At 46.1% G+C, this 26,750-nt stretch overlaps 1 protein-coding gene across 1 annotated transcript; it reads left to right on the forward strand.

The window, feature by feature from the left end:
* The first annotated feature begins 638 nt into the window (after positions 1 to 638).
* LOC146064837 (cytochrome P450 2K1-like) lies at positions 639 to 23,515 on the forward strand. The gene is made up of 10 exons (XM_083178750.1): positions 639 to 885; positions 8,388 to 8,550; positions 9,558 to 9,707; positions 11,890 to 12,050; positions 13,197 to 13,357; positions 14,052 to 14,058; positions 14,560 to 14,701; positions 18,172 to 18,356; positions 18,673 to 18,814; positions 23,048 to 23,515. The coding sequence occupies exons 1-10, from the start codon at positions 706 to 708 to the stop codon at positions 23,227 to 23,229; spliced, it is 1,473 nt and encodes a 490-aa protein (XP_083034876.1). The 5' UTR covers positions 639 to 705; the 3' UTR covers positions 23,230 to 23,515.
* Positions 23,516 to 26,750: the final 3,235 nt, after the last annotated feature.

A 26,750-nucleotide genomic window follows, 5' to 3' on the forward strand; every position in this document is an offset into this window, starting at 1 on the left:
TTGGGTACTGGTCATAGGGTTGACACAATTAAAGTCGACAGGTAGGTCGACACATGAAAAAAGTAGACATGGCTAAGATCATCAGGGTCAAAAAGTCGCCTCAAGCAATACTGTAGGTTGACATGGAAAATATCTACATAAGTTGTTAATGTTTTTTGGTGTCTATGTTGACTTATGTCGACATGGACAGCGGAGAAGTCTACCGTATACCTTCGCTTTGGGCACGGTGCCTCGCTACCCCCAGCACACTTTTATATTCTCCCTCTATGTCCACGTGGATAGTAAAGTATGAAAAAACACCTATTCTGCAAAAAAAAAACGTGAAAAACTCATGCCGACTTATTGTGTGTCAACCTTATAACTGTCAATCTATCGACGGTATTTCTTGACTAGTAGCTTTCCTGATACAGTAGGTGTGGGCAGTACTGTACATTCTGTATTCAGTCAGAGCTAATCCCATGTGATTATTTCACACCAGATAAGGTTCCTGTAAGGAAGGCTGAAGGTTTAGGAAATGCTCTGTCCCAGAATGTGGTGCATTAATCTGTCTTTGTATGTTATGAGGTATCATGTTATAGTGAGGGGAATGTGGGAGGGAGGTGCGTGTTCTATAGGTGCTGCATAACCTGATTCCCTCTCAGTGAGGCTACCTGGAACATTTTGTCCAAAGATCAGTCATCAGCAAACAGCCCCTGAGCCTGCGGAATGGAATTCCTGTCTGCTGCTGTGTGGGCCGCGGTTCTAGCATTGCTTCTATATGGAATCTCTGTGCTACATGACTGGAAAACGACACCGCAGAACTTTCCCCCAGGGCCCAGGCCTCTGCCTATCATCGGGAACCTGCATATCATTAATCTGAAGAAACCGTATCTGACATTGATGGAGGTAAGGGGGTGTACAGGGTGTCAGTGAGGCCTATTCTGTTCTACACTGTGTAATATCAGACAGCCCATAGTAACCTCCTGTTGGAGAATGGGGCATTCGCATCTCCTGTACTGTACTGAGATTTATAGGCTGTAATATACAGTATGCGGGTGTTCCGCAGTGGCACTGGCACAAGTGGCCATGTTCAGACAGGGCAGCTGAGAGGTATGCCAGGCCCGTGAACATTTGAGGGCGTGGCCTAATTATGGGAGGCGTGGCCACATCCTGTGATTAGACCACACTGCCAAAATGTTTAGCGGGGGGGGGGGGGTGAAAAAACACTCTAAAGCCGAGGGGGGGCTGTTATTGTGGCCACCGAGAGGGGGAGGGGTACTAATTACCCAGGCTTGCTGGAGGGGCCCAGCGGGGGCCCTGGTCCGACCCTTCCCATGGGCTTCATGCAAATGCAGACTGTATTTACCCTGCGTGCAAAACATATTTGTATTTGCTCCACATGTATAGCAGCTTGGTGTCTCCAGGCAGGGCAGCCGAGAGGGGGGGGGGGGGCGGGTACTAACTACCCGGACCCAGGCTTGCTGGAGGGGCCCCGCTGGTCCAGGCCCTGGTCCGACCCCTCCATTCCCCCTCTGTCCCTCCCAGGTAGCAACAGCAGCACACACTTCTACAACATGTGCTGTGATGACGGTAGGCTCAGCATGACTGTCTCACTGACAGCGTGAGAGGTCATGCTGTGCCTGCTGTCAGCACAGCACATGCTGTATGTGTGTGCTGCTGCTGATATTACAGTTTTTAGAGTTTTCTTACCCCTTTTCTAAACATTTTGGGGCGCGGCCTAAGTGCAGGAGGTGCCCACACCTCCCACACTTAGACCACGCCCACAAAATTTTATCAGGGCCCAGCTTTCCTCTCGGCTGCCCTGCCTCCAGGTGCAAAGTTACAGTACTTGTTCTTTCTTACTTTGGGCCTAATTCATCGTGTATTGCTAGTTAGAAAAAAAAGCTGTTGCCCGTGATCAAGATCTTATGCATTTGCAGATCCCTTTGTAAAAACTGAACCATGGAACAGTTTTTGTTCCAACTGCGCCAGTCAAGGGCTTCCAATAATCTGCTAAATAACCCGGCTGGAAGTGGCCATCCCTGACGTCAGAGACCCACCTAAAATCTCCTGGATACGCCTGCATTTTCACAAACACACCCAGAAAGCGGCATGTTTCCACCCATAAACGCCAGCTGCTTGCCAATCGAACTGCACCTGCAGTGCAAACGCTGTGCGCTCCCGGTTGTTCAATAATCAAACGGAATTAAGAATTTTCTGATTAGCGATCCCTGCTGAATTAGGCTCTTTATTCCCAAATCAGAATCAGGCCTAATTGTAAACATCTGGGGAAAGAAATCTTTCCCACATCAAGCACACATCAAGAGCCGCCATCACGCTGGGACTTGTAGTTCTACAAATAAAGAAAAATACCGTTTTGATGCACACTCCACAATAATAATAATCTCTGCTATCTCGTTTTGAGCAAAAAATCAAGGTTATTGGTATATTTATTGGCCGAGATATACTAGTCCACCAACCAGCATCAAGGTGATCTCGTCTCTCTGGTAGGTACCTAATACTAAGTTTGAATCTAGGGACGTGGAACCCCATAAAGCCATCAAAAGCCAGCGACCCCAGGGCAACACACTAGTGAAAAACTAAAGTATTAGGGCCAGATGTATCAAGCTTCAAAAAGTGGTAAAGTGGAGAGTGGTAAATAAGCAGCCAACCAGCTCCTAACTGTCATTTTTCAAGCCCAGCCTGTAACATTACAGTTAGAAGCTGATTGGCTGGCCGTTTTATCACTTTTTGAAGTTTGATACATCTGTCCCTCAGTGAGTTAATAAGATGAAGCAAAAGCTAGGGGTTAAAAAAGTGTTCCAGGTGCTAGAACGTATAATGTTAGTGAAAAAACTAATATTGCTAAATAAATGTTATGGTGTGACTCCCCGAGGCAACCCAGCCGCACCAACCCAAGGCCGTGCCCCAAACTCATCCCTAAAACTAGCAAATTGTGCAAATGTATCAGCTGTAAGCACCCAATAGTGGTTGCGCCTGGGAGAGACATTCCCCCACATGCAGGCACATGCACATATAGTACAGTGTACAGTTTTCTGTGAACCTCCATTCGCACGCCTGTGGGAACCCTCCCCCATCATTTGATCGTCGCAGACCATCGAATGATGTGGAAATGAGTGGTCTAGAACATTCGTACATATGTCTGAAGAAAAGCAGGGATATGGGCGGGCAGCTGACATCTGGTTAAGTTAGCTGTCCGCCCCTCGCACGCACGTCACGACCGCATTTCTATAGGCACGCCCTCTGTTTTCATGGGAACGCCCATGAAACACAGGGCGTGTGCATATGACCCTGATCAGGCCGCAACGCCCCTCTCCACCCCCTGCTCGGAAGGCCAGGAGCGAGCGCTCAGCGACCGGACTTCTTGCCGCGTTCACACGCTTCCTGCATACAGACATGCGCAGAAATGGTTCTGCGCATCGGTACTCGCAATCTAATACTGTATGTTACCGTATGTTATTGATGTATTGTCAGGCACTGCAGAACCCTTGTGGCACCATATAAATAAATAATAATAATAATAATATACATCTATCATGCCTACACTAGCAGTATTATTATATATTCATATTTATTTATTAACCATGCATTCTGTCATGATTAGGCAAGGTTGGCCAAGCTCCCACACATGGGCCCTACTGCATTCCTTTGGTGGGGCCCTGCATTCCACTGGTGGGGCCCTGCATTCCCCAGTCTGGCAATATATACTGTATGCATCCCTACTTTGTTGGCCCTTTCACTGAGATGGGGCGGCGTAGTAGGCACATGGGGGCGTGGTCAATGACAAGGAGGGCTGACCGGGGGCGTGGCATCATGACTGCATCATAATCGCCTCACCTGCACTATACAGAGTCGAAAAGGCAAAAGTTTATTTAATTGTGGCACAAGTACTGTAAGTGCCATACATGTGAACATGCAAATCCTGCCCCAAAGGAAACTTGGAGGACCTGAAGGTTAAAGCCATAGATCAAGTGGAACCACCAAGGAGAATTAGAGATAGGTATTGGTTACTTTGTAATGAAAGGGGAACTCTTTGCATTTATTGGTTGTGAATGCGTTCAATGATACAAACCTGATTGTAGGGTTACCACCTCATCCCTTAATTCTGGACACTTATTAATTACACAGGTTCTGTGGCTGGCTGGCTGGCTGACTTCAAGACGCCATTTCACCTGGTTTTAATCAGCCACAGAACCTGTGTAATTATATGTCTGGAATTAAAGGGATGATTGCTAGGCTGCGAACAGGTCTGAACACACTAGAGATGAGATTCGTCAACGGGATTTGGATTTGGCTTTGTCAAACAGTGGTGAAAGGCTTTGGATTTGGCTTTGGATTTTTTTTTTAAATGGTCAAAAAACGCCCAAATTGCGTAATTTTTTGAATTTTTTTTTGTCCCTGGAGAAATATTAACCTCAATAAAATTAATTTCCAGCCCTTTCCAGACAATTTTGACCACTTTACAGCTGACAATATTGTTTTTAGGGCAAAAGGTTTTCACGAGGTACTGTAGCTGGATAACTATGCTAAGCCACACAAGTGTGCGGCACAAACACGTGGCTCACCTAAGAGTGGCACTGCACCGGCAGATTGAAAAACTAGGTATAAAAAAGCATCAGTTTAACACCCGATAAGCCTCCTATCTGGCTTGATCGTGTTTACAACCAGCCGAGGATCAGTGGACGACTCGGGCAGCACTGAGTTGTGCTATGAGGTTCCAACAGAACAAGCGTAACTGTTCTTATCAGTTTAACACCCAATAAGACCCCCCCAAAATAAAAAAACATAATGGTAAAAAAGAGGTGCAAGATGGAATTGCCACAATAAAAGAAGCAATGATAAAAAATAGTGCATCATTCATATATAATAATAATTTATACTGAAAAGCGATCCATAGGATAAACTAGTTCCTAAGCTCTGTGATTATTAACTCGTCTCTCAATACATTGCCTAATGGGTGGAGGGGAGGGGGGTAATTAAGTGACAGATGGAAAAGAGGGTACTTGTGTATTATCACAGCACCCGATTTCATCGAAATCACATACGATATTGTATACGATTAATCGGCCGATTTGCGGCCGATTCGATCCGCGATGCGATTTATCGGCCAATTCGCGGACGATTTTCAGCCGATTTCCTGCTGATTTGCATGCTATTCCATCCTTGCACACCCCCACTATCCAAGTCAGTCTGAAGCGTGGCGAGCGGACGCGGTGCACGTCCTCCCGACCTGTTCCTACCCCCACTATCCATGTAGTCATGGAGTTGATTTGGTACTCTTTACTTAGAAGGGCGCCCACGATTTTGATCGTGGGCATCGTTAGTAAAAAATCTCGGGCATCTCGGGCATTGAATGCACTAAAAAATCGGGTGCGATCAACCGACGAGATGCCCGAGATTTCCCATAGGGAACAATGTTAAATGTCTCAATTGACCCAATTTTCCTGTTCAATGCCTCAATTGACCCGATTTTTCCATAGGAAACAATGTTAAATGGGCCACAGAGGCCAAATAGGCACCCTGAAGTGTATAATGGCCACCCGAATTGTTAACGCCACCCCACGATCAACGTCAACCCGATGCGTGGCGAGCGCAGCGAGCCCGTGAGGGGCGGCGGTACGCGTCCTACGACCTTTTCATACCCCCACTATCCACGTCGGCGTGGAGTTGAGAATAGAAAGTGTGGCGAGCGCAGCGAGCCACCGAGCCCGAAGCGTGGCGAGCCCGAAGCGTGACAGCTGTGAAGCCCGCAAGGGGACGCGGATACCTGTGAAGGTATCCGCGTCCCCTCGCGGGGCTCGCTGCGCTCGCCACGCTTCGGGCTCGGTGGCTCGCTGCGCTCGCCACACTTTCTATTCTCAACTCCACGCCGACGTGGATAGTGGGGGTATGAAAAGGTCGTAGGACGCGTACCGCCGCCCCTCGCGGGCTCGCTGCGCTCGCCACGCTTCGGGTTGACGTTGATCGTGGGGTGGCGTTAACAATTCGGGTGGCCATTATTCACTTCAGGGTGCCTATTTGGCCTCTGTGGCCCATTTAACATTGTTTCCTATGGAAAAATTGGGTCAATTGAGGCATTTAACAGGAAAATCGGGTCAATTGAGACATTTAACATTGTTCCCTATGGGAAATCTCGGGCATCTCGTCTGTCGCATCGCACCTGATTTTTTAGTGCATTCAATGCCCGAGATGGCCGAGATGGGCGCCCTTCTAAGTAAAGAGTACCGTTGATTTTATAAAGTGTGGCGAGCGCAGCGAGCAACACGAGGGGATGCGGAAACCGATCCCGAAGTGTAGCGAGCGTAGCGAGTGCAGTGAGCCCCGCGAGGGGATGCGGAATACACGTCAAATAATCTGTGTGCGCTCACCACGCTTCAGGATTGTTTTCCGCGTATGCTCGCCACGCTTCAGGATTGTTTTCCGCGTATGCTCGCCACGCTTCAGGATTGTTTTCCACGTATGCTCGCCACGCTTCAGGATTGTTTTCCGCGTATGCTCGCCACGCTTCAGGATTGTTTTCCGCGTATGCTCGCCACGCTTCAGGATTGTTTTCCACGTATGCTCGCCACGCTTCGGGCTCTGGAGATTTCGGTACTCGTTACCTAGCACGGCGCCCACGATTTTGATCGCCTGGGGCGCTCCGGTGCCTTGCACCGGCCCTGGTGGGTGGAATAAGGGTCAGGCTGTGGGGGGGGGGTTATGGTTTGGATGCAGGGAGGAAAGTTTAGTGGGAGGGTAAGTATACTGATCCTCAGTATGTAACTTGCAGCATGGGGTATTTCCTTCAGCTGCAAGTGTTCCCTATACAACCACCAGCTGGAAAATCAGGTGCAGTGATATCTATAGTAATTACTGCATCTTTTCCTCGCATACCCAGAGCAGGTCTACAAAAAAATGTAAATCTCCACTTCAAGGTAAGAATGTCAGAGACCCTTTCAGAACCTCTTGGACGCCCCCTAATTAGTAGAGATGTGTGCAGTCCTTGTGGGAGCAATTTAATAGAATGAGAAATTCAGAAAGTGAGAGATTTGGTAAGAAATCTTGGAACTCTTTACCTAGCACGGCGCCCATCGCGGCCATCGCGGCCATTGAATGCACTAAAAATCGGGTGCGATGCGACCGACGCGATGCCCGCAATTTCCCATAGGGATCAATGTTAAATTTCTCAATTGACCCGATTTTACTGTTCAATGCCTAAATTGACCCGATTTTTCCATAGGAAACAATGTTAAATGGCCCACAGAGGCCAAATACCCACCCTGAAGTGTGAAATGGCCCCCACAATTGTTAACGCCACCCCACGATCAACGTGAACCCGAAGCGTGGCGAGCGGCGGCGGTAAAACGAGGGGCGAAGTGCTGCCCTCCAGTGGCTGGCGCCCTAGGCAAATGCCTAGATTTGCCTAGTGGTGGCCCCGGCCCTGCCACCCACTAGTGCCTTAACTTAACCACTTGCCCAATCCCTGGCTTAATGCTAACCCACCCTTGTTATTTACCGTTTAGTATCATGGCGGTCGGGATTCCAGGGGTAAATATATACAGAGGTAGGCAAGACAGAGCAGCGAACCGGTGAGGGGGGGGGGGGAGAGACTAAGGTGACCCTGGAATATGATAGAAATTAAATATTTTAATATACATTTTTCGGTACTTGTTTCTTATCACGGCCACAATCGCGGGCATCGTGTGCCTTAACTCCGACCTTTTCATTCCCCTACTATCCACGTCGGCGTGGAGTTGAGTCGAGCCCCGCGAGGGGACGCTGATACCTGTGAAGCCCGCGAGGGGACACAGGGATCTGTGAAGGTATCAGCGTCCCCTCGCAGGGCTCGCTGCGCTCGCCACGCTTCGGGCTCGGTGGCTCGCTGCGCTCGCCACACTAATCTATTCTCAACTCCACGCCGACGTGGATAGTAGGGGAATGAAAAGGTCGGAGGACGTGCACCGCCGCCCCTCGCGGGCTCGCTGCGCTCGCCACGCTTCGGGTTCGCGTTAATCGTGCGGGTGGCGGCCACAATGGGGGGCCATTATTTTTTACACACATGACGGGGCCATACCCAATGAGAAATGGCCCATATTGGCCCTTTGACCATTTTTTACTATGTTAAATGGACTCAGTTTCAATGTTAAAAAAATTTAACATTGAAGCCTATGGACACGATGGACCCGATTTCTACATAGGCTTCAATGTTAAAATAATTTAACATTGAAGCCTATGGAGAAATCGGGTACATCGCGTCGGTCGCGTCGTGTGCGTTTTGGTATGCGACCGACACAATTTTTTCCGACACGACCACCACGATAGAAATCGTGGTGGCCGTGCTAGGAAACAAGTACCCATTTTTCTTCTTCTTAAGATGCGTTGAAATCTATAACCTTGGTTGTTTTTAGCTTTCAAAGACGTATGGCTCCGTGTTCACCATACAAATGGGCATGACAAGAATGGTGGTACTGACTGGTTATGAGACAGTGAAGAACGCGCTGGTGAATCACGCCGAAGAGTTTGGGGAAAGGGCGTATGTCCCATTATTTGAAATGCTTGATCATGGAAAGGGTAAGATTTGCTACAGAATGCTACAATGGTACAGTATAGAGATCATCAGTGGCGTAACTATATATTTTGCGCCCCCCCCCCCCCGCCAAACTTTTTCGGCGCCCCCCTCCCCCTCTCTCTCTCTCCCTCCCCTCGCCACCCCTCCCCATGCCCATACCTGACAGAGCCGCATCTGCGGTCACTGTCCCGTCCAGTCTCCCGGCGCCGGCTGATAATGAAAAGTGACTCTTAGAAAATGGCTGCCAAAACTGTCTGCAATACGGGGGCAGCCATTTTCTAAGTGTCAGTTTTCATTATCAGCAGGAGCCGGCGCCGGGAGCGAGTGACGGGACAGTGACCGCAGATGCGGCCGGGCAGCAGCGCAGCGGGTAACTATAGCACCGCAGCCCCCCCAGCGCCCATATTTACTCTGCGCCTCCCCGCCACGGCGGGGGCTGCGGAGGCATAGTTACGCCACTGGAGATCATGATGATTAAAACCTGGGATTCGGGATTGAAAAATGCTCAATCCTGGGATTTTTGGGACCCTGAGACTAGCCCCCTCCCCCACACACACACACACACATACCAGCCGCCCCTCCCATTTACTTACATGGGCTTGCAGTGCGGCCAGAGCAGGGCAGTTGGGGACGGGGTAGGCGCCGGGAGCAAGCGGACAGCAGCGGCGCGGGTGTGATGGTGCCGCCTATGCAGAGCCACACACAAGGGTCGGGAACAGCTAGGGAGGCATTTGAGCAGGTGCTGCCCAGCATTAGACTTCGCACACCGGCTAATCCCTCCCTGTGTTTTCCTATGAGCATCTACTGCATACTTGCCAACTTTCAAAGTCTCCAAGTCTCCAAGCCCACCTTGTTTACCTTTCCAGGGGGTCTGGATGGGGACCCTACTGGCCAATCCTGGAGGGTAGGCAACCCTGACAAACAGTTGCACATGTGCATGATCAGTCATGTAATACATACACAGGTGTAATCACAACAACAACAACACATATCGTTTTCTAAATTCTAGGTCTAATCATGTCCCATGGAGATAACTGGAAAGCCATGAGAAGATTTACTATCACAACCTTACGTGACTTTGGCATGGGGAAGTGCACGATAGAGGACAGAATTCTGGAGGAATGTGATCATCTGGTTCAAAGGTTTCAGTTATATAAAGGTACAAATTCTATATATAGGGCAATACTCACAGTGCATTATGAGTGTACTGTATGTTTTGATTATTATTTTATAGTGATTTTAATAACCTAGATTATGCCCATTCAGGCCATTACCCATTATCTGTTGGGAAATCTATTTTTTCCTATACCTTAAATTGGTGGTTTTCGTTTATCCTGTTGAAAATAAGGGTTTTTCCATGCACAAGGATTACCCCTAAGTGGATACTCCAACCACAGATCATACCAAAAACCCATAATCAAGGGTTTGGAATCTATCCCCCTGATGAAGTCATTTATGACAAAACGCGTCGGGTACTATTCCATCCTGGAATAATTGAACAATGAAATCCATGTCTGATATTAAGTTTTAATACATTTTAACAATTACTGGTCTGCCATTGACTTGTGTAAAAAAGGTGGTGGATACAGTATCACTAAGCGCGCTCTATATATATATATATATATATATATATATATATATATATATATATATATATATACACACACAGTGTATACACTGTATGTATACAGTGCATCCGGAAAGTATTCACAGTGCTACACTTTTCGGTGCTAAGAAGTCAATGTACATAAGTACAAGTTGAGTATTTCCTATCCCTAAATGCTGGGGACCAGAAACATTTTTGATAACGGATTATTCTGTATTTCGGAATATTTTTCGATTTCAATGAGGTATCTTGCATTTATGTTGTATAAACACATCAAACACATGAAATAAAAACAAATATTTTTTATTTGTGCATGAAACAAAGTTTGTGTACAATCTCAGACACCACATTTGAATGCCAATCAATCATTTTCTTGAACATATTTAGTGCCAGTTACATATCATTTCCCCAGTAGTGCTAGTTACAGATGTACCCAGTGGGTTTTTAGCAAAAAAAAAAAACCCAGTACATTTTGAAGATTATGTTTTTTTGGAATATTTTGTATTCACAGCCTTTGCTCAATACTCAATGTTGATGCACATTTTGCAGCAATTTCAGCCTCTAGTCTTTTTGAATATGATGCCACAAGCTTGGCACACCTATTTTTGGGCAGTTTTGCCCATTCCTCTTTGCAGCACCTCACAAGCTCAAACAGGTTGGATTGGAAGCGTCAGTGCACAGCCATTTTCAGATCTCTCCAGAGATTGGATTCAAGTCTGTGCTCTGGCAGAGTTGTCCTGAACCCACTCCTTTGATATCTTGGCTGTGTCCTTAGGGTCGTTGTCCTGCTGAAAGATGAACCGTTGCCCTAGTCTGAGGTCAACAGTGCTCTGGAGAAGGTTTTGATCCATTATTTCTCTGTACATTGCTGCATTCATCTTTCCCACTATCCTGACTAGTCTCCCAGGTCCTGCCGCTGAGAATCATCCACACAGCATGATGCTGCCACCACCATGCTTCACTATAGGGATGGTATTGGCCCGGTGATGAGCGGTGCCTGGTTTCCACAAAATATGATACCTGGCATTCACACCAAAGAGTTCATTCTTTGTCTTAGCAGACCAGAGAATTTTGTTTCTCATGGTCAGAGTATTTTAGGTGCATTTTGTCAAACTCCAGGCGGGCTGCCATGTGCTTTTCTCAAGGAGTGGCTTCCATCTGGCCACTCTACCATACAGGCAAAATTGGTGGATTGCTGCAGAGATGGTTGTCCTTCTGGAAGGTACTTCTCTCTCTCCACAAAGATCTAATAGAGTGACCATCGGGTTCTTGGTCACGTCCCTGACTAGTGCCCTTCTTCCCCAATCGCTTAGTTTAGATGTCTGGCCAGCTCTAGAAAGAGTCCTGCTGGTGGTTCCGAACTTCTTCTTCCTCAAGTGTGGGACTTTATATAGACAGGTGTGTGCCTTTCCAAATCATGTCCAGTCAACTGAATTTACCACAGGAGGACTCCAATTAAGCCATGGGAACATCTCAAGGTCATTGGAAATAGGATGCACCTCAGCTCAATTTTGAGCTTCATGGCAAAAGGTGTGAATACTGTACTTATGTACAGTACATGTGAATTCTTAGATTTTTTCTTTTTAATAAATTAGCAAAAATCTCCCAAAAACTTTTCTTTCCATTATGGGTTAATATGTGTTGAATTTTGAGGGAAATGAATTTATTCAATTTTGGATTACTAGAAAAATGCAGTTGTTCATTATTGTAACCCGTTTTTGTTGCCGATTCTCAGGGAAACCGTTTGATAACGCCATATCTGTGAATGCTGCGGTTGGAAACGTGATTGTGGCGATTGTGCTTGGCCATCGCATGGAGTTTGATGACCCCACCTTTTTACGTCTCTTGAATCTGATAAGTGATAACATTAGATATGCTGCAGCACCTATGACAGCGGTACTTTCTTTTATGTTATTTAATGGATATTAAGTATGGAATACACTATTGCACTTTAGTCAAGTATTCTAACAACTGCAAGGTCTATGAGACTGCTCACTTTTTGGTACCTCCCAGCAAAGAGATGTTGGTTGGGTTTCTACAAATGACCTGGGTCCAGGCCTCTCTCAGCTTCCCCTACCCCCTTCCCACTGTAGTACCCCAACTGCCGCTCTGGCGGCGTGCGCCAGCCTGCAAGTTGCGTCTAGTGCAGAGGTGTCACTGAATGTGGGAATGTTCAGCAGCACATCCCAATGAAGGGAATAGATACTATGGGGACTATTTATTACAAAATGTATCAGGGCCAGAATATATGAATTTCTTTGGAATGCTGTTTTCAGAGATATTTAATGTTACGCTGCCCCTCTTGAAACATCGCCTTGCGCCACATGACGTATGGACAACTAATGAGGACATGCAGTACCTGTACCTGCCCAAGTTCCATTTGTTTCCCCTTTATTTTGATTCTAAATGCACAGTCGAGTATCTTTCTGTATTCTGTCCTGCAGAAATCCATACTGTAATCTAGGATACAGCAGGACTCCAGGAACCCCAAAATAGGGGCCTGATTGACTGCAGTGGAACTCTTCTATGATTGGCTATTTCTGCATACCCCTCTCATGGTTTATCAGTAACATTTATTGTGCAATGGGAATTGCTCGGTACACTGGTACAACAATTCTATAATAAGTGACCACTAATACCCCTTTTCCATCGACCTAAGAGCAGACCTCCAACTGCTGACCCACGACACTGACCTCCCACTGCTGACCTCCGATGCTGACCTCCCACTGCTGACCTCCGATGCTGACCTCCCACCGCAAACCCGCCGCCTGCTGCCCCTGGCGACACCCCCCGTTACCCTGACTTTCCGTTTTCCGCTGAAAAAGGATCAACCTGGGAAAAATCCGGGAAAACAGGGCAGTGGAAACGAAGACATGGGAAGGAGATCCACCAAAATCCGGGGTCAAAAATCCCATGCGTGACCCGTGATTTTGGTGGAAAAAGCGGTATTATAGTCGGGAACCTCATCATTCTTGCCGTAGTCTATCAGGAGGTCGCGGTTCTAAAAATATTTATTTTATCTGTATCCTCTTATGTTTCCAGATGTACAACATGTTTCCCGGTGTAATGAGCTTCTTTCCCGGGAGCCACAAGACAATTATGACCAATTTAGCGGAAATAAATGAGTTTATCACAAAAACCTTTGTCAGCTATCTGAAAGAGCTGGATGCGGATGATAAGAGGAGTTTTATCGACAACAAGAGGTGAGCACCTAGTCGGCATAAGTACAAGGAGCCGCGTGGCCTCTAACCTTCTACAGATTGAATTTATAGAACTTTTAACCCACTGGCGCATCTCTAATGGGTGCCAGGTGTGTGGTGCACATATTCCCTTAGGTCAACATAGGTCTATTCTCCTGGAATTTCCCAGGAACTCCCAAGCCCCCGCCAACTTCCCAACTGATGATAGTGCTCTTTGGCTAGATCATGCAATTACTGGTGAATAGTACTAATTGTAGTGAAAAATGTATTTGATAAAAAATATCCTTCAGGATAATATGGTGTATATATACAAAATAAAATATACAACTTAATACAGCGCTGTATGCGTCTTTCAAAGCACTTCAATCAAGCGTATGTATTAGTCCCAACGCGTTTCGTCGTCACAATGACTTCATCAGGGGCGAAGGAAATCGCATATTAATTGAGCGATTAGTGCTGTGATTTACAATAATTTGTTATGATTCACAGCATATTAATCACAGGCGATTTAAGTTGTATATTTTATTTTGTATATATACAATATTATCCCTGAAAGGGATACGGTTGTTTGGTCAACAACACTTAGGTCGACAGTCATTAGGTCGACATGTAAAAAGGTCGACAGGGGTTAAGGTCGACAGGGGTCAAGGTCGACAGGTCATTATGTTGACACAGGCAAAAGGTCGACATGGGCTAGGTCGTCAGTCAAAAGGTCGACATGGGGTTTTTCACTGATTTTGAAACCGACATGTGGCAACTGGCGGTATTTCATGCCCTACCATCCAATAGGGCGTGGCGGGAGAATAAAATAGTGGTAAAAATTTAGGTTAAAAAAAAAACAGTGAAAAAACCCATGTCGGCCTTTTGACTGTCGACCTTGCTCATGTCGACCTTGCACATGTCGACATTTTGCTTGTGTCGACCTAATGACCTGTCGACCTAGACCCCTGTCGACCTAGACCCCTGTCGACCTTGACCCCTGTCGACCTTGACCCATGCCGACCTTGTTGCATGTCGACCTAGTGGTGTCCACCTAATGACTGTCGACATAAGTGTTGTAAACTAAACGATATATATATATATATATATATATATATATATATATATATACTGTTCATAAGTTTTGGCTTATTTTTCTATAGTGTGATGCTACAGATTGTTGTTACTGTTGTATTGCTGTCACCTGTCTGTACTGACACATGCAGGAGAAAGACGACCAACATTCTTATTTCCATAATAAAAACCTTCTGAGTCTTGTGCGAAATATGTTCTCTGCTGGAATGGAGACGACAGCAAGTACCATCCGCTGGGCTCTTCTTCTCATGACAAAATATACAGACGTCCAAGGTACTGTAGAACATGTACACATACAAGCATACTGTACCTCCCAATTGTCCCAATTGTCATGCAGTACAGTCGCCATTATTACATCATACTTAGAAGGCACCACAAGTGGTTGAGAGACAAGGAGCTTACAATCTAGACTAAGGAAGAGACAGAAGTGCAGGCAAGGAGGCCTGATGGTAGGAGGTGATAATGGCAGAGATGGCCAAGACATGAGGTGGCAGATAGGGAGAGCGGGCGGCCTCGGTACTAGGTTATGTGGAAGGTTACGCTTTGATGAACAGGTGGGTTTTCAGTGCCTATTTGAAGCTTTGGAAGGTCGGCGAGATAATAAAGCAAGGGAGCTTGGTCCAGTGAAGGGGGTAGTACAGGCAGATTCTTGGATACGCGCATGGGATGCAGTGACCAGGGTTGAGGAGAGATGACCGTCATTGGCAGACCAGAGAAGGTGGGAGAAAGAGTGTAGGGAGATGAGGCTGGAGTTGTAGGGAGCAGTGGCGATTAGAGAGGGCATGTACAAGAGGGTGAGGAGTTTGCAGTGGCTTCTGCGGGGGAATGGGAGCAAGTGCAGACTTTTATGAAGGGGCGTGGCAGAAGTGGAGCGGCGGGAGAGGAAGACAAGTCTGCCTGCAGAGCTGAGGACAGAATGAAGAGGAGCGAGCTGGTAGTGTAGAAGGCCAGTGGGGAGACTGTTGCAGCGCTGGGCATGTTGGACCCAACAGTAACAGCAAATGGGAAGCGTGGTTAACAGGTGCATCCACCCGCAAAGCCAACCTCCTCATCGTGTCCCCCGAACCATTTCAACCAAACCACCAGCAAGGCAGCACTCTTGTGAGAAGTGTTAAAGCGTTTTAGACAAGTTAAAGCGAATACTAAGGGCTTTATTTTAGTTCACTCTTTCTGACAAAATCCTTCTTAGATGGGCAAAACCATGTGCACTGCAGGTGAGGCAGATGTAACTTGTGCAGATATAATTAGATTTGGGTGGGGTTTTACTTCAAAGTGAGATCTATATTGCAGTGTAAAAATAAAGCAGCCAGTATTTTTCCTTCACAGAAACAAAATAACTCACCCAAATCTAATTATCTCTGCACATTTTACATCTGCCCCCCTGCAGTGCACATGGTTTTGTCCATCTAAGAAGGATTTTGTCAGAAAGAGTGAATCAAAATAAGGCCCTAAGTTAGGAGTGCTATAAAGGGCTAAAATAAGTGTTACAGTGTAATGCCTTAAAGCAGCCCAGCCAAAATTTTTTTTTTTTTGCAAAACTCACCCCATATGTCTTAATTATTATAATAATAATAATAATAATAATAATAATAATAATAATAATAATAATTGGATTTATATAGCGCTCTTTCTCCAATGGGGCACAACGCACTTAACAGATAGAATGAATATAATACAGTCCAGAAACAGTGAAGGACAGAAAAGCTTTTCATAGACAATAGTTAAGGGAATGAAGGAAATGCTTGAGTAAACAGGAAAGTCTTGAGACTGTTTTTGAAGCATTCTAGAGTAGGGGCCTCTCGAACTGAGCGGGGAAGTGAGTTCTGTAGAGTTGGAGCCACATGGCTAAAAGCTCCACCCCCAGATGAATTACGGGAAAACCTAGGTACGTCTAAAAGTCCTTCATCTACAGATCACAGTACTCTGGTGGGACAGTATGGAATCAGAAGCTGCTTCAGGTACCTTCTGCCTTGGTCATATAGGGCTTTGAAACTCAGTAAGTTCATCTTGAAGATGTACAGGAAGCAGTGGTGGATGGCGCTGAATTCAGTTTCCGGATTTAATAGCATATTCCTCATACAAGATTGTATTTGTTGAATCCGATCATATGAAATGAAATGGAAAATACAATGTGTAAGAGAAATTATCAAAGATGATTTGAAGGATAGAGACCAGGAAGGCGTACCCTGACTCCCACAGAGGGCAAGGGGAACGTGTGCATAAAGGTATCTTTAGTGGTCACCATGTTGGTACAGGTGGTAATTTTCCAAATCCTAGTCTTAAGTGATTGTATGTATACCATACTCACACAGCAATTTGCCGTGATACTCATACTGGTATATTTGGACTTCTGTTACGGTTGGTCCCTCTAATGATGGTTCTCAGGCCAAAGGTATGGGAGTGTAGTAAAATCAAACATAGGAGATGGAATTACTTAATGATGGAGATGGGATTATGTTGAAAGATGAAGTGATGGAGATGGGATTATGTTGAAAGATGAAGGGAGCGTACCCTACTTACAAGGAGAAAAAGAGGTACCGTGCCTTTAAGGGTTTCTTTTGAAAAATCCTAGCAAACACCGCGTGAAATACCAAGTGTATAGTACCTGAATTAGACTGACCTTCAACAAATGCATAAGGTGCGTACCATACTCACACAGCCAAATCCTGTGGTCCTCTCATCAAGGTATCTTTACGAGTGAGATTCTCTAGGTGGACATATGATATACTCCCTCAATGATGGAGGCGTGGAGCATGGATGGAAGAAAAAGTCCACTTAATGTAAACTGTATTTTAATAAAAGGTGGACAAAAAATACAATAGATGGCGCTCATAAAAATGACAGGGAATTAAAATGAACAATGAAACAAAAAAAAATAAAAAAAATTGGAGGCACCTGGGTGTGGCAATAGTGGCCACTTACCGCTGACCCAGATGTCTCACAAGATGTCAGTCAATCACTCTTTGGGTCAGAGTGAAACAGATCAGTGTTCCTGCCAAAAATGCTTTCAGTTTCTGTTATGACCTCTTTTTTTTTTTGTTTTTTTAGTCTTTATTTATATCAAACATTTTTTTTTTCACATATTTAAGCAGTTATTACAAAAACATTTAACGGTCTACTTTACAACACTCTTTCATTCCAGATTAATTATATACCACATTATCTACTCAATTCTCCTAGTAGTCTCGTATAGTTATTCTGGCTCGATGGTTACACATTCCCGACAATATATACCACAGATAAAGAGAAAGAAAAAACATTCTTATTAAGTGACCAAAATACTGTGTATATATTACAAATCACTTTTTCCCTTCGAGTCATGACCTCTTTTAGCACACAAATGAGCAATTTGGTCCATTGAGTGGTCAGTGGAGACACTTCACCTCTTGGAAGTGAGGAGTAGTTAGCCTTATATATAGATAGATAGATAGATAGATAGATAGATAGATAGATAGATAGATAGATACAGAGCTGAAGCTCTATAATCTACCAGATGGAATATTTTTGAGATCCTGTACAACCAAAGCACTGGAATCAAGGAGGCCATCACTCTTAGGAGAAAATGTACTAAAGTGTCTAAGTTTACCCCTTAGTCACATGGCACGGAGGAGCCACAGTAGGTTGGGAAGCTTCCGCTGAATAGCAGTATATACGGTACCGTTGGTTGGCAGAACTAGGCTTAGTTGATCCCCGGAAGGCTGTGTGTCCTACTTATTCATAGTAGATGTTTTCTATGTCCGCAGATAAGGTACACAAGGAAATTGACAGAGTGATTGGAACTTTGCCGCCAAAATATGACCATCGCCAACAAATGCCGTATACCAACGCTGTGATACACGAGATACAGAGGTTTGCTAACATACTGCCTATGAATCTCCCCCATCAGACTACTAAGGATGTAAACTTCATGGGATATTTTCTGCCAAAAGTAAGTGCTAATCCCAGTTACTATGAATGCACGTAGGACCTTATTCTGGTCCGTTCGCAGCAGGGGGCCAATGTTTTTTGTTCTGCGCATAAGCAGGGTACGTGCACCCACAGCGAATAGACTCTTCATCGAGTGCACGCACCCAGGACAGCAGGGGGGGGTGGAGTAGGGCGTTGGGCGGCCCCATAAGCATATGGAGATGCCCAGCGAATGAGGCCATGACGTGGATGCAGAGGGGCGGGCAGAGGGGCGGGGCGTCTGCTAGTTTTCCCATAATGGAATAATGAATGTTTGCAATTTGTTCATTGTGTTACAGGGTACTTACATAATTCCCCTTCTTACTTCTGTTCTGAAAGACAAGACTCAGTTTGCGAAACCTGACCTGTTTGATCCCCAACATTTCCTTGACTCAAATGGGAATTTTCTGAAGAGAGAGGCCTTCATGCCATTTTCTGCAGGTATGTCTCACACGTGTGTGGATCATGGGGTCAACTGAAATTAGGTTGACAGGGTCTAAGTTCACCTAAAAAGGTCAACATGCAGCAAGATTGAAATCGGATATATGTCACCACAAACAAAAGGTCCATAGAGTAGTGTCCACAATTCAAGTTATGCCACAAAAGCAGTGCCATACAGTATATCAACATTATGCCACCTAGTAGTGACTCATATTAACATTATGCCATAGCATTGCCCCTTATTCATGGTATGCCAAAGTGGTGCCCTTTATTCATTTTATGCCACACAGTAGTATCCCTTATTCACATTGTACCACAGTAGTGCCCCCTTATTCAAGTTATGCTATAAAGTACAGCCCTTTATTCACATTATGCCACAACATAGTGCCCTTTATTCACATCTTGCCACACAGTAGTACCCCTTTTTTTACATTATGCCACAGCAGTGACCCTTATTCACAGTGTCTATAGAGCTTTATACAAGCTAATTTTAAGAAGGCACAGGGGTATCCAAGAAAAGATGGTGATGCGACAGTTGGAAACATGAAAGAGGAGAAAAGGAGAGAGATCAGGAGATGAAAGGTAGATTTCAGTATCATCAGCATAGAGGTGTTACTGGAAGTTGCATGAGCGGATGAGATCACCTAAAGAGGATGTATAAAGAGAGAAAGGGAGAGGTCCAAAAACAGGACATCTTGGGAGCGATGTAATAGGGTCACTGGGACTCCCTCTCTGGTACAGTGTAGCGGCTGTCAGAAGCAAGTGAGCAGCGGAAGAGACGACATCGCTGGATGGAGCAGGTAAGTGAGTGTGAGTGAGAAATCTTGGTGTCAAATGGATGTTATAAAGTTTTACCTTCCTAGGTGTCTGTGTTTTTCTTTACATTTTTTTACAGGTGAATTACGAGACCCAGTGGGTACATTAATACCCTCCATGCTGGGACTTGACCAAGAGCCTGGTCCTGGTTTCTTAAATACGGGGGACCCCTACACAGTTTGTCCCCTGTATTTTTGAAACCAGGGGCCTCATTCAGATCTCATCGGTACTGCGTGCATTCGCACGCAGGACCGATGTCGCACGTCTGTGCATGTGCAGGTGGGTATCTGCGCATGTGCAGGCGTATGGTGCGTGCACCCACGTCGACCTTTCGGTTCGCCGGGTACACGCACCCATGGCGCCGTGGGGGGGGGGCGGAGATGGGCGGGGGGCGCCGGGCTGCCCCATTACCATATGGGAACGCCCAGCATTCCATGGGCGTTCCCATGAGAACGCTGGGCGTTCTCATGGTAATGAGGCAGTGATGCGGGTGTGGGGGGCGGGTAGTTGACATCACCGGATTATACATGCGTGCACGCTAAACATCATTCGATGGTCGGTGACCATCGAAAGATGTGGGCGGTTACCCGAGCCATGCGAATGGATGTTTATGCAAAACATCCATTCGCACTTTGAGGGGGCGGGGGGGGGGCGGTCGTTCGCCGGGCAATGAGCCCAGGGCTGGTTATGCTCAGGAGGGGGGACCCCACGCCGCTTTTTTTTTTTTTTTTTTTTTTCACTTTGACACATTTTTTTGGACAGAACCAAGCACAGATCTCACTGATCTCACTGATCTGTGCATGGTTCTGCCAAACTCGCCAGTCTGAACCTGGTCTATTTTGTTGGTACTTGTGAGTTATCTGGACGCCCGATTTTTTGATTGTATGCCTTAAGTTAAGGCATACAATCAGATGCGATGCGATGCGATATCGCATCGCATGCGACCATCGGATGCGATGACCCGATTTTTCCATAGGAATCAATGTTAAAATGATTCCTATGGAAAAAGGGGTCCTTTTCATACCCCTACTATCCAAGTGGGCATGGAGTTGGATATAAACCTGTGGCGAGCGTAGCGAGCCACCGAGCCCGAAGCGTGGCGAGCGAAGCGAGCCCCGCGAGGGGACGGTATTCCGTGTCCCCTCGCGGGGCTCGCTACGCTCGCCACGCTTCGGGCTCGGTGGCTCGCTACGCTCGCCACAGGTTTATATCCAACTCCATGCCCACTTGGATAGTAGGGGTATGAAAAGGACCCCTTTTTCCCATTGAATTCCATGTTAAAATGGACTCAGTCCATTTTAACATTGATTCCTATGGAAAAATCGGGTCATCGCATCGCATCGCATCCGATGGTCGCATGCGATGCGATGCGATGTGCCCGATCCGACCCGATTTTGAAATCGGGCGTCCAGATAACTCACAAGTACCATTTTGTTTTGGAATTTTTGGTAACGTTTATAGTTGTGTACTTTATAATGGGAAAATGTCTGGATGCGAATTGAAGTGTTATACAAAATAGGGGACATGAGGGAGATTGCTAGACTAATGAGGGAGAGAGGGAGATTGCTGCTCTGTCAGGGAGTCTCCTGCAGAATGCAGGAGGGGAGGTAACTATGATGTAACAGTGTAATGTGGGCTAGGTGACATGAGGGAGATTGCTAGACTAATGAGGGAGAGAGGGAGATTGCTGCTATGTCAGGGAGTCTCCTGCAGAATGCAGGAGGGGAGACAACTATGATGTAACAGTGTAATGTGGGCTAGGTGACATGAGGGAGATTGCTAGACTAATGAGGGAGAGAGGGAGATTGCTGCTATGTTAGGGAGACTCCTGCAGAATGCAGGAGGGGAGGTAACTATGATGTAACAGTGTAATGTGGGCTAGGTGACATGAGGGAGATTGCTAGACTAATGAGGGAGAGAGGGAGATTGCTGCTATGTCAGGGAGTCTCCTGCAGAATGCAGGAGGGGAGGTAACTATGATGTTACAGTGTAATGTGGGCTAGGTGACATGAGGGAGATTGCTAGACTAATGAGGGAGAGAGGGAGATTGCTGCTATGTCAGGGAGTCTCCTGCAGAATGCAGGAGGGGAGACAACTATGATGTAACAGTGTAATGTGGCCTAGGTGACATGAGGGAGATTGCTAGACTAATGAGGGAGAGAGGGAGATTGCTGCTATGTTAGGGAGACTCCTGCAGAATGCAGGAGGGGAGGTAACTATGATGTAACAGTGTAATGTGGGCTAGGTGACATGAGGGGGTTGCTAGACTAATGAGGGAGAGAGGGAGATTGCTGCTCTGTCAGGGAGTCTCCTGCAGAATGCAGGAGGGGAGGTACCTATGATGTAACAGTGTAATGTGGGCTAGGTGACATGAGGGAGATTGCTAGACTAATGAGGGAGAGAGGGAGATTGCTGTTATTTCAGGGAGTCTCCTGCAGAATGCAGGAGGGGAGGTAACTATGATGTAACAGTGTAATGTGGGCTAGGTGACATGAGGGAGATTGCTAGACTAATGAGGGAGAGAGGGAGATTGCTACTATGTCAGGGAGTCTCCTGCAGAATGCAGGAGGGGAGGTAACTATAAACTAACAGTGTAATGTGGGCTGGGTGACATGAGGGAGATTGCTAGACTAATGAGGGAGAGAGGGGGATTTCTACTATGTCAGGGAGTCTCCTGCAGAATGCAGGAGGGGAGGTAACTATAATGTAACAGTGTAATGTGGGCTAGGTGACATGAGGTAGATTGCTAGACTAATGAGGGAGAGAGGGAGATTGCTACTATGTCAGGGAGTCTCCTGCAGAATGCAGGGGTGCCGGATGACTGACAGGTGGGATTCTGACAGTCAGTCTGGCTCCCCCAAGCCACCGCGGTGTCTGTGGCTTAATAGTTATGCCACTGATATTGGGTGCAAGACAGGACTTATGGGAATTAGGGCTGACTACAATTGTTACAGAGTACATGGAATAGTCCTTTTTAGATGAACAGAAAGCAATGGGAGACATGCAGACAGGGAGCTCTGCGAGGGCTGTCCAGGCTAGACATTAAGCTGGTGTTGGAGGTGGTGATTTGGCTAACTCACTGTTGTATGATGATGGCCATCCTTTTGGAGAAGGTTAGAAGTTAGACGATTGCTCTTCTGTTTTCTACTGTTTATATGTATACAGTATCTCCAAGAAGTCATATTAATATTTATTTAATCACACTTTACACTTCAACACTTCTATGCGGCTTCCTTTAATACAAGTACACAGATAAATGTTTCTGTGTACAGTAGCACATTTACCTAAACCAAATAGTTACAGTACATATGGATACATACATTGTACTGCATTTATAATCATTATCTTTATCCGTTTAGTAACATTTTAAGTTCTTTATTGTGACACCGTTCTTCTCTTTTCTCGGCTGAACGACAGGTCGCAGGGTCTGCGCTGGGGAAAATCTGGCAAGAATGGAGCTGTTCCTGTTTATTACAAGTCTGCTACAGAAGTTTACATTTCGGAAACCCCCGTATGTGACTGATGTGGACCTGACGCCAGCAGTGGGACTAACCACTCCCCCTATGCCGCATGAGATATGCGCCACACCGCGGCTGTAACACACATGTGTGCAAAATATGACACACTGGGGGTAAATTTACTATCGTTCATGTTCATTCATTCTCAAAGACGGCATCTCGGAAAGTTACCAACGGGAAAACCGGACCAGTTTGGTCAAATACAAATGAAAATCCCAGCAGAACACACATGTACGAATCAATAGACCATCGGCCAAACGAAGCACCTCTACAACACCAGAATTTACCAGCATTCCTTTATGCATACTTTTCAACTAGAAGTCTGAGGGTAAAATGAAAATAAAAATGTGATACTCTTTACCTAGAAGGGCGCCCATCGCGGGCATCGCATGCACTAAAAAATCGCATGCGATGCGACCGATGCGATGGCCGCGATTTCCCATAGGGAACAATGTTAAATGTCCCAATTGACCCGATTTTTCTGTTCAATGTCTCAATTGACCCGATTTTCCATAGGAAACAATGTTAAATGGCCCACAGAGGCCAAATAGGCACCCTGAAGTGTGAACTGGCCCCCACAATTGTTAACGCCACCCCACGATCAACATGAACCCGAAGCGTGGCGAGCGCAGCGAGCCCGCGCGGGGCGGCGGTACGCGTCCTACGACCTTTTCATACCCCCACTATCCACGTCGGCGTGGAGTTGAGAATAGAAAGTGTGGCGAGCGCAGCAAGCCACCGAGCACGAAGCGTGGCGAGCGCAGCGAGCCCCGCGAGGGGACGCGGACACCTTCACAGGTATATGCGTCGCCTCGCGGGCTTCACAGCTGTCCGCGTCCCCTCGCGAGGCTCGCTGCGCTCGCCACACTTTCTATTCTCAACTCCACGCCGACGTGGATAGTGGGGGTATGGCTGCGCTCGCCACGCTTCGGGTTCACGTTGATTGTGGGGTGGCGTTAACAATTGTGGGGGCCATTTCACACTTCAGGGTGCCTATTTGGCCTCTGTGGGCCATTTAACATTGTTTCCTATGGAAAATCGGGTCAATTGAGATATTGAACAGGAAAATCGGGTCAATTGGGACATTTAACATTGTTGCCTATGGGAAATCGCGGGCATCGCGTCGGTCGCATCACATGCGATTTTTTGGTCGCATGCGATGCGTCCGACGCGATTTCTTTTTAATAACGATGCCCACGATCAAAATCGTGGGCACCCTTCTAGGTAAAGAGTACCAAAAATGTTTGCTACCCCTCTTAAGCAGAACCATCCCCAGGCTCCTTGAGTCGTTGCTTGTTGTAAAATATAGGGCACAAATTGCTTTGACGGTTTGCGTGTTCTGTCTTTATTGTTATATCTGTTTTACAGGTGGAACCACAGGTACCAGTGAGCCCTCTAATGCCCCACATGCTATTACTTGTGATTCTCCAAGTACCAGCTTGACTATTTCGGGGGTAAATGCCGCGGCCGCAGGCACTGGCAGAAACGTGTCCCACGGCTGTGGCATTACCTTACTGACTAGTGGAGTCTGGTGCTGGGTGCAAAAATACAGAGGGTCCCTACACACCACCCCACCCCCCCACCCCCCTCCCCCATATTTTTGGAACCAGGACTGGCCCAAGAGCCTGGTGATGGTTTTTTAAATGCAGAGGAACCCTGCGCAAATGTTACCCTGCATTTTTTTTAAACTAGAACCGGATCACCCAAACACGAATCACTCCACCATTGGGGAAAATCCAGAGAATATGGAAGCTTAGTAAATTACAGGAAATTTTCTATTGAAAACAGACCCGTGCAACTCAGCACAGGCACAGGTACGGGAGCTTAGTAAATGTACTTTGTCTTTGGTCTAGGTCTGGGGTAGCCAACCCTAGTCCTCGAGAGCTACCAACAGTGCATGTTTTGCAGTTCTCCTCACAGAATCACAAGTGAGCTAATTAGCTCCTTCTTTGTATCTTTTAAAATATGTCAGTGATTAATGAGTGCAGCTGTGCAGCAGCTAGGTTGTCTGGAAAATGTGAACTGTTGGTAGCTCTCGAGGGCTAGGGTTTGCTACCCCAGGTCTAGGTCACCTCATACAGTAATTTGTGACAGGCGTGGGGAATCTTGTAAATGTCTTTCATAGTTTTTAGCACCTGTAAAAAAAAAACCATGTAATTTTCTGCATAATTCCTATTAAACCTAAAAGATTACACTGAATAAATCATTCCTATAACTAATGCACAAGGGGTGTTATTGGACCGTACGTTGGCATGGGGACCCATATTTTGCATATGCGAGTGTGCAGCCGCATTTCTGTGCATGCAGTACACCGGGTGTGTGTGCGGCCATGGCGAACAAATTGTTTGCTGGGTGCACGCACCCAAGGCTGTTGCTGGGGGGTGTGGGCCGAAGCGGATAGTCACAACAATGGGAAAACCCAGCGTTTCATGGGCGTTCCCATAGAAATCGACGGTGACATGGGCACCGGGGGCGAGCAGCTGACATTACCAGCTGACATCGCCCACTTCCTGCAGAATGCCGATGCACATCAAAGGTTACCTCAGAGCAAACGTAGATGTGCATGTGCACTCAACATCATTCAATGGTTGGCAACCATCCAATGATGTGGGTGTTCCCCCACAGCCTGCATATGGACGTTTATGTTAAAGATTTATTTGCAGCGTGTGCGTGCAAATGTGGCGTGCGAGGGGGGGGTGCATATCAGCATTCGCAGGACGGTGTCTGGTGGACTGGCAAGGCTGCCAATACCTGAGGGTGGGTTTGTTTTGTATTTGCAAGGTGCAAAACAAAGGAAAGCAAACGCTTTTTGGGCGCACTCTTAGAAAATGTGATGTTTATTAATTTTAAAACATAACTTTTATTGTGGACTTGTTAAAATAGGATGGCATAACGCATGGATACAATAAACATTGTTCTGCATGTACAGGTTGTTTTTGTTGTGTGGTACTCTTGAGTAATAAATATTACATCATATATCAATTTTTTAAAGAAGTTAGCCACACATATAATTTATCATTTGTTGCATGTAGTCATCAGAGGTATAGTGACCAGAGTAACCAAAGGTGGCAAAAATGAGTTAGTTGTCCCCAACTGTTAAGCAGATCGGGGTTTCAGTGACCCCACGTTACTGGGTAGCTCTATTCTGTAAATTGAAAAAATTACTGCCTATATTGGCAAAAATTTTGAAATCAAGCAGTAGGCGGCTCCTGTGCTGTTAGTCTGTTGACTGGGATACCTGGATGTAATCCCACACCTGGACTTCTCCAGGGGTCACCCACCTGGATACTGCCCTGGCCCTTCACTGCTTGGCTTCCAAGTTCGAAAAGGGTTTGGGCACTCCAGTGAGGTATGGTGGTATACTTGTTGCGAGTTGTGTCACGACCCAACAGCTCAGGTTAACTGCTAAATAACACCTTAAATAATGGATGTTTAACCCAATAATTTGGGGCAGAAGAAATGATATTAATAATAAATAAATATATATAATATATATATATATATATATATATATATATATATATATATATATATATATATATCTCCCACCGGTGACTCTGGTATAATGAGCATACAATTAGGAATTCAATTGTTGGCAGCAG

The sequence above is a fragment of the Crinia signifera genome, chromosome 3 (assembly GCF_055691185.1).
Source record: "Crinia signifera chromosome 3, ASM5569118v1, whole genome shotgun sequence".
NCBI lineage: Eukaryota > Metazoa > Chordata > Amphibia > Anura > Myobatrachidae > Crinia > Crinia signifera.

Coding starts and splice junctions, on each gene's coding strand:
- LOC146064837 (XM_083178750.1), top strand. CDS start 706: ATGGAATTCCTGTCTGCTGCTGTGTGGGCCGCGGTTCTAGCATTGCTT. Junction 12,051..13,196: donor CTGCAGCACCTATGACAGCG/GTACTTTCTTTT, acceptor TTATGTTTCCAG/ATGTACAACATGTTTCCCGG. Junction 14,702..18,171: donor AAAATATACAGACGTCCAAG/GTACTGTAGAAC, acceptor CTATGTCCGCAG/ATAAGGTACACAAGGAAATT.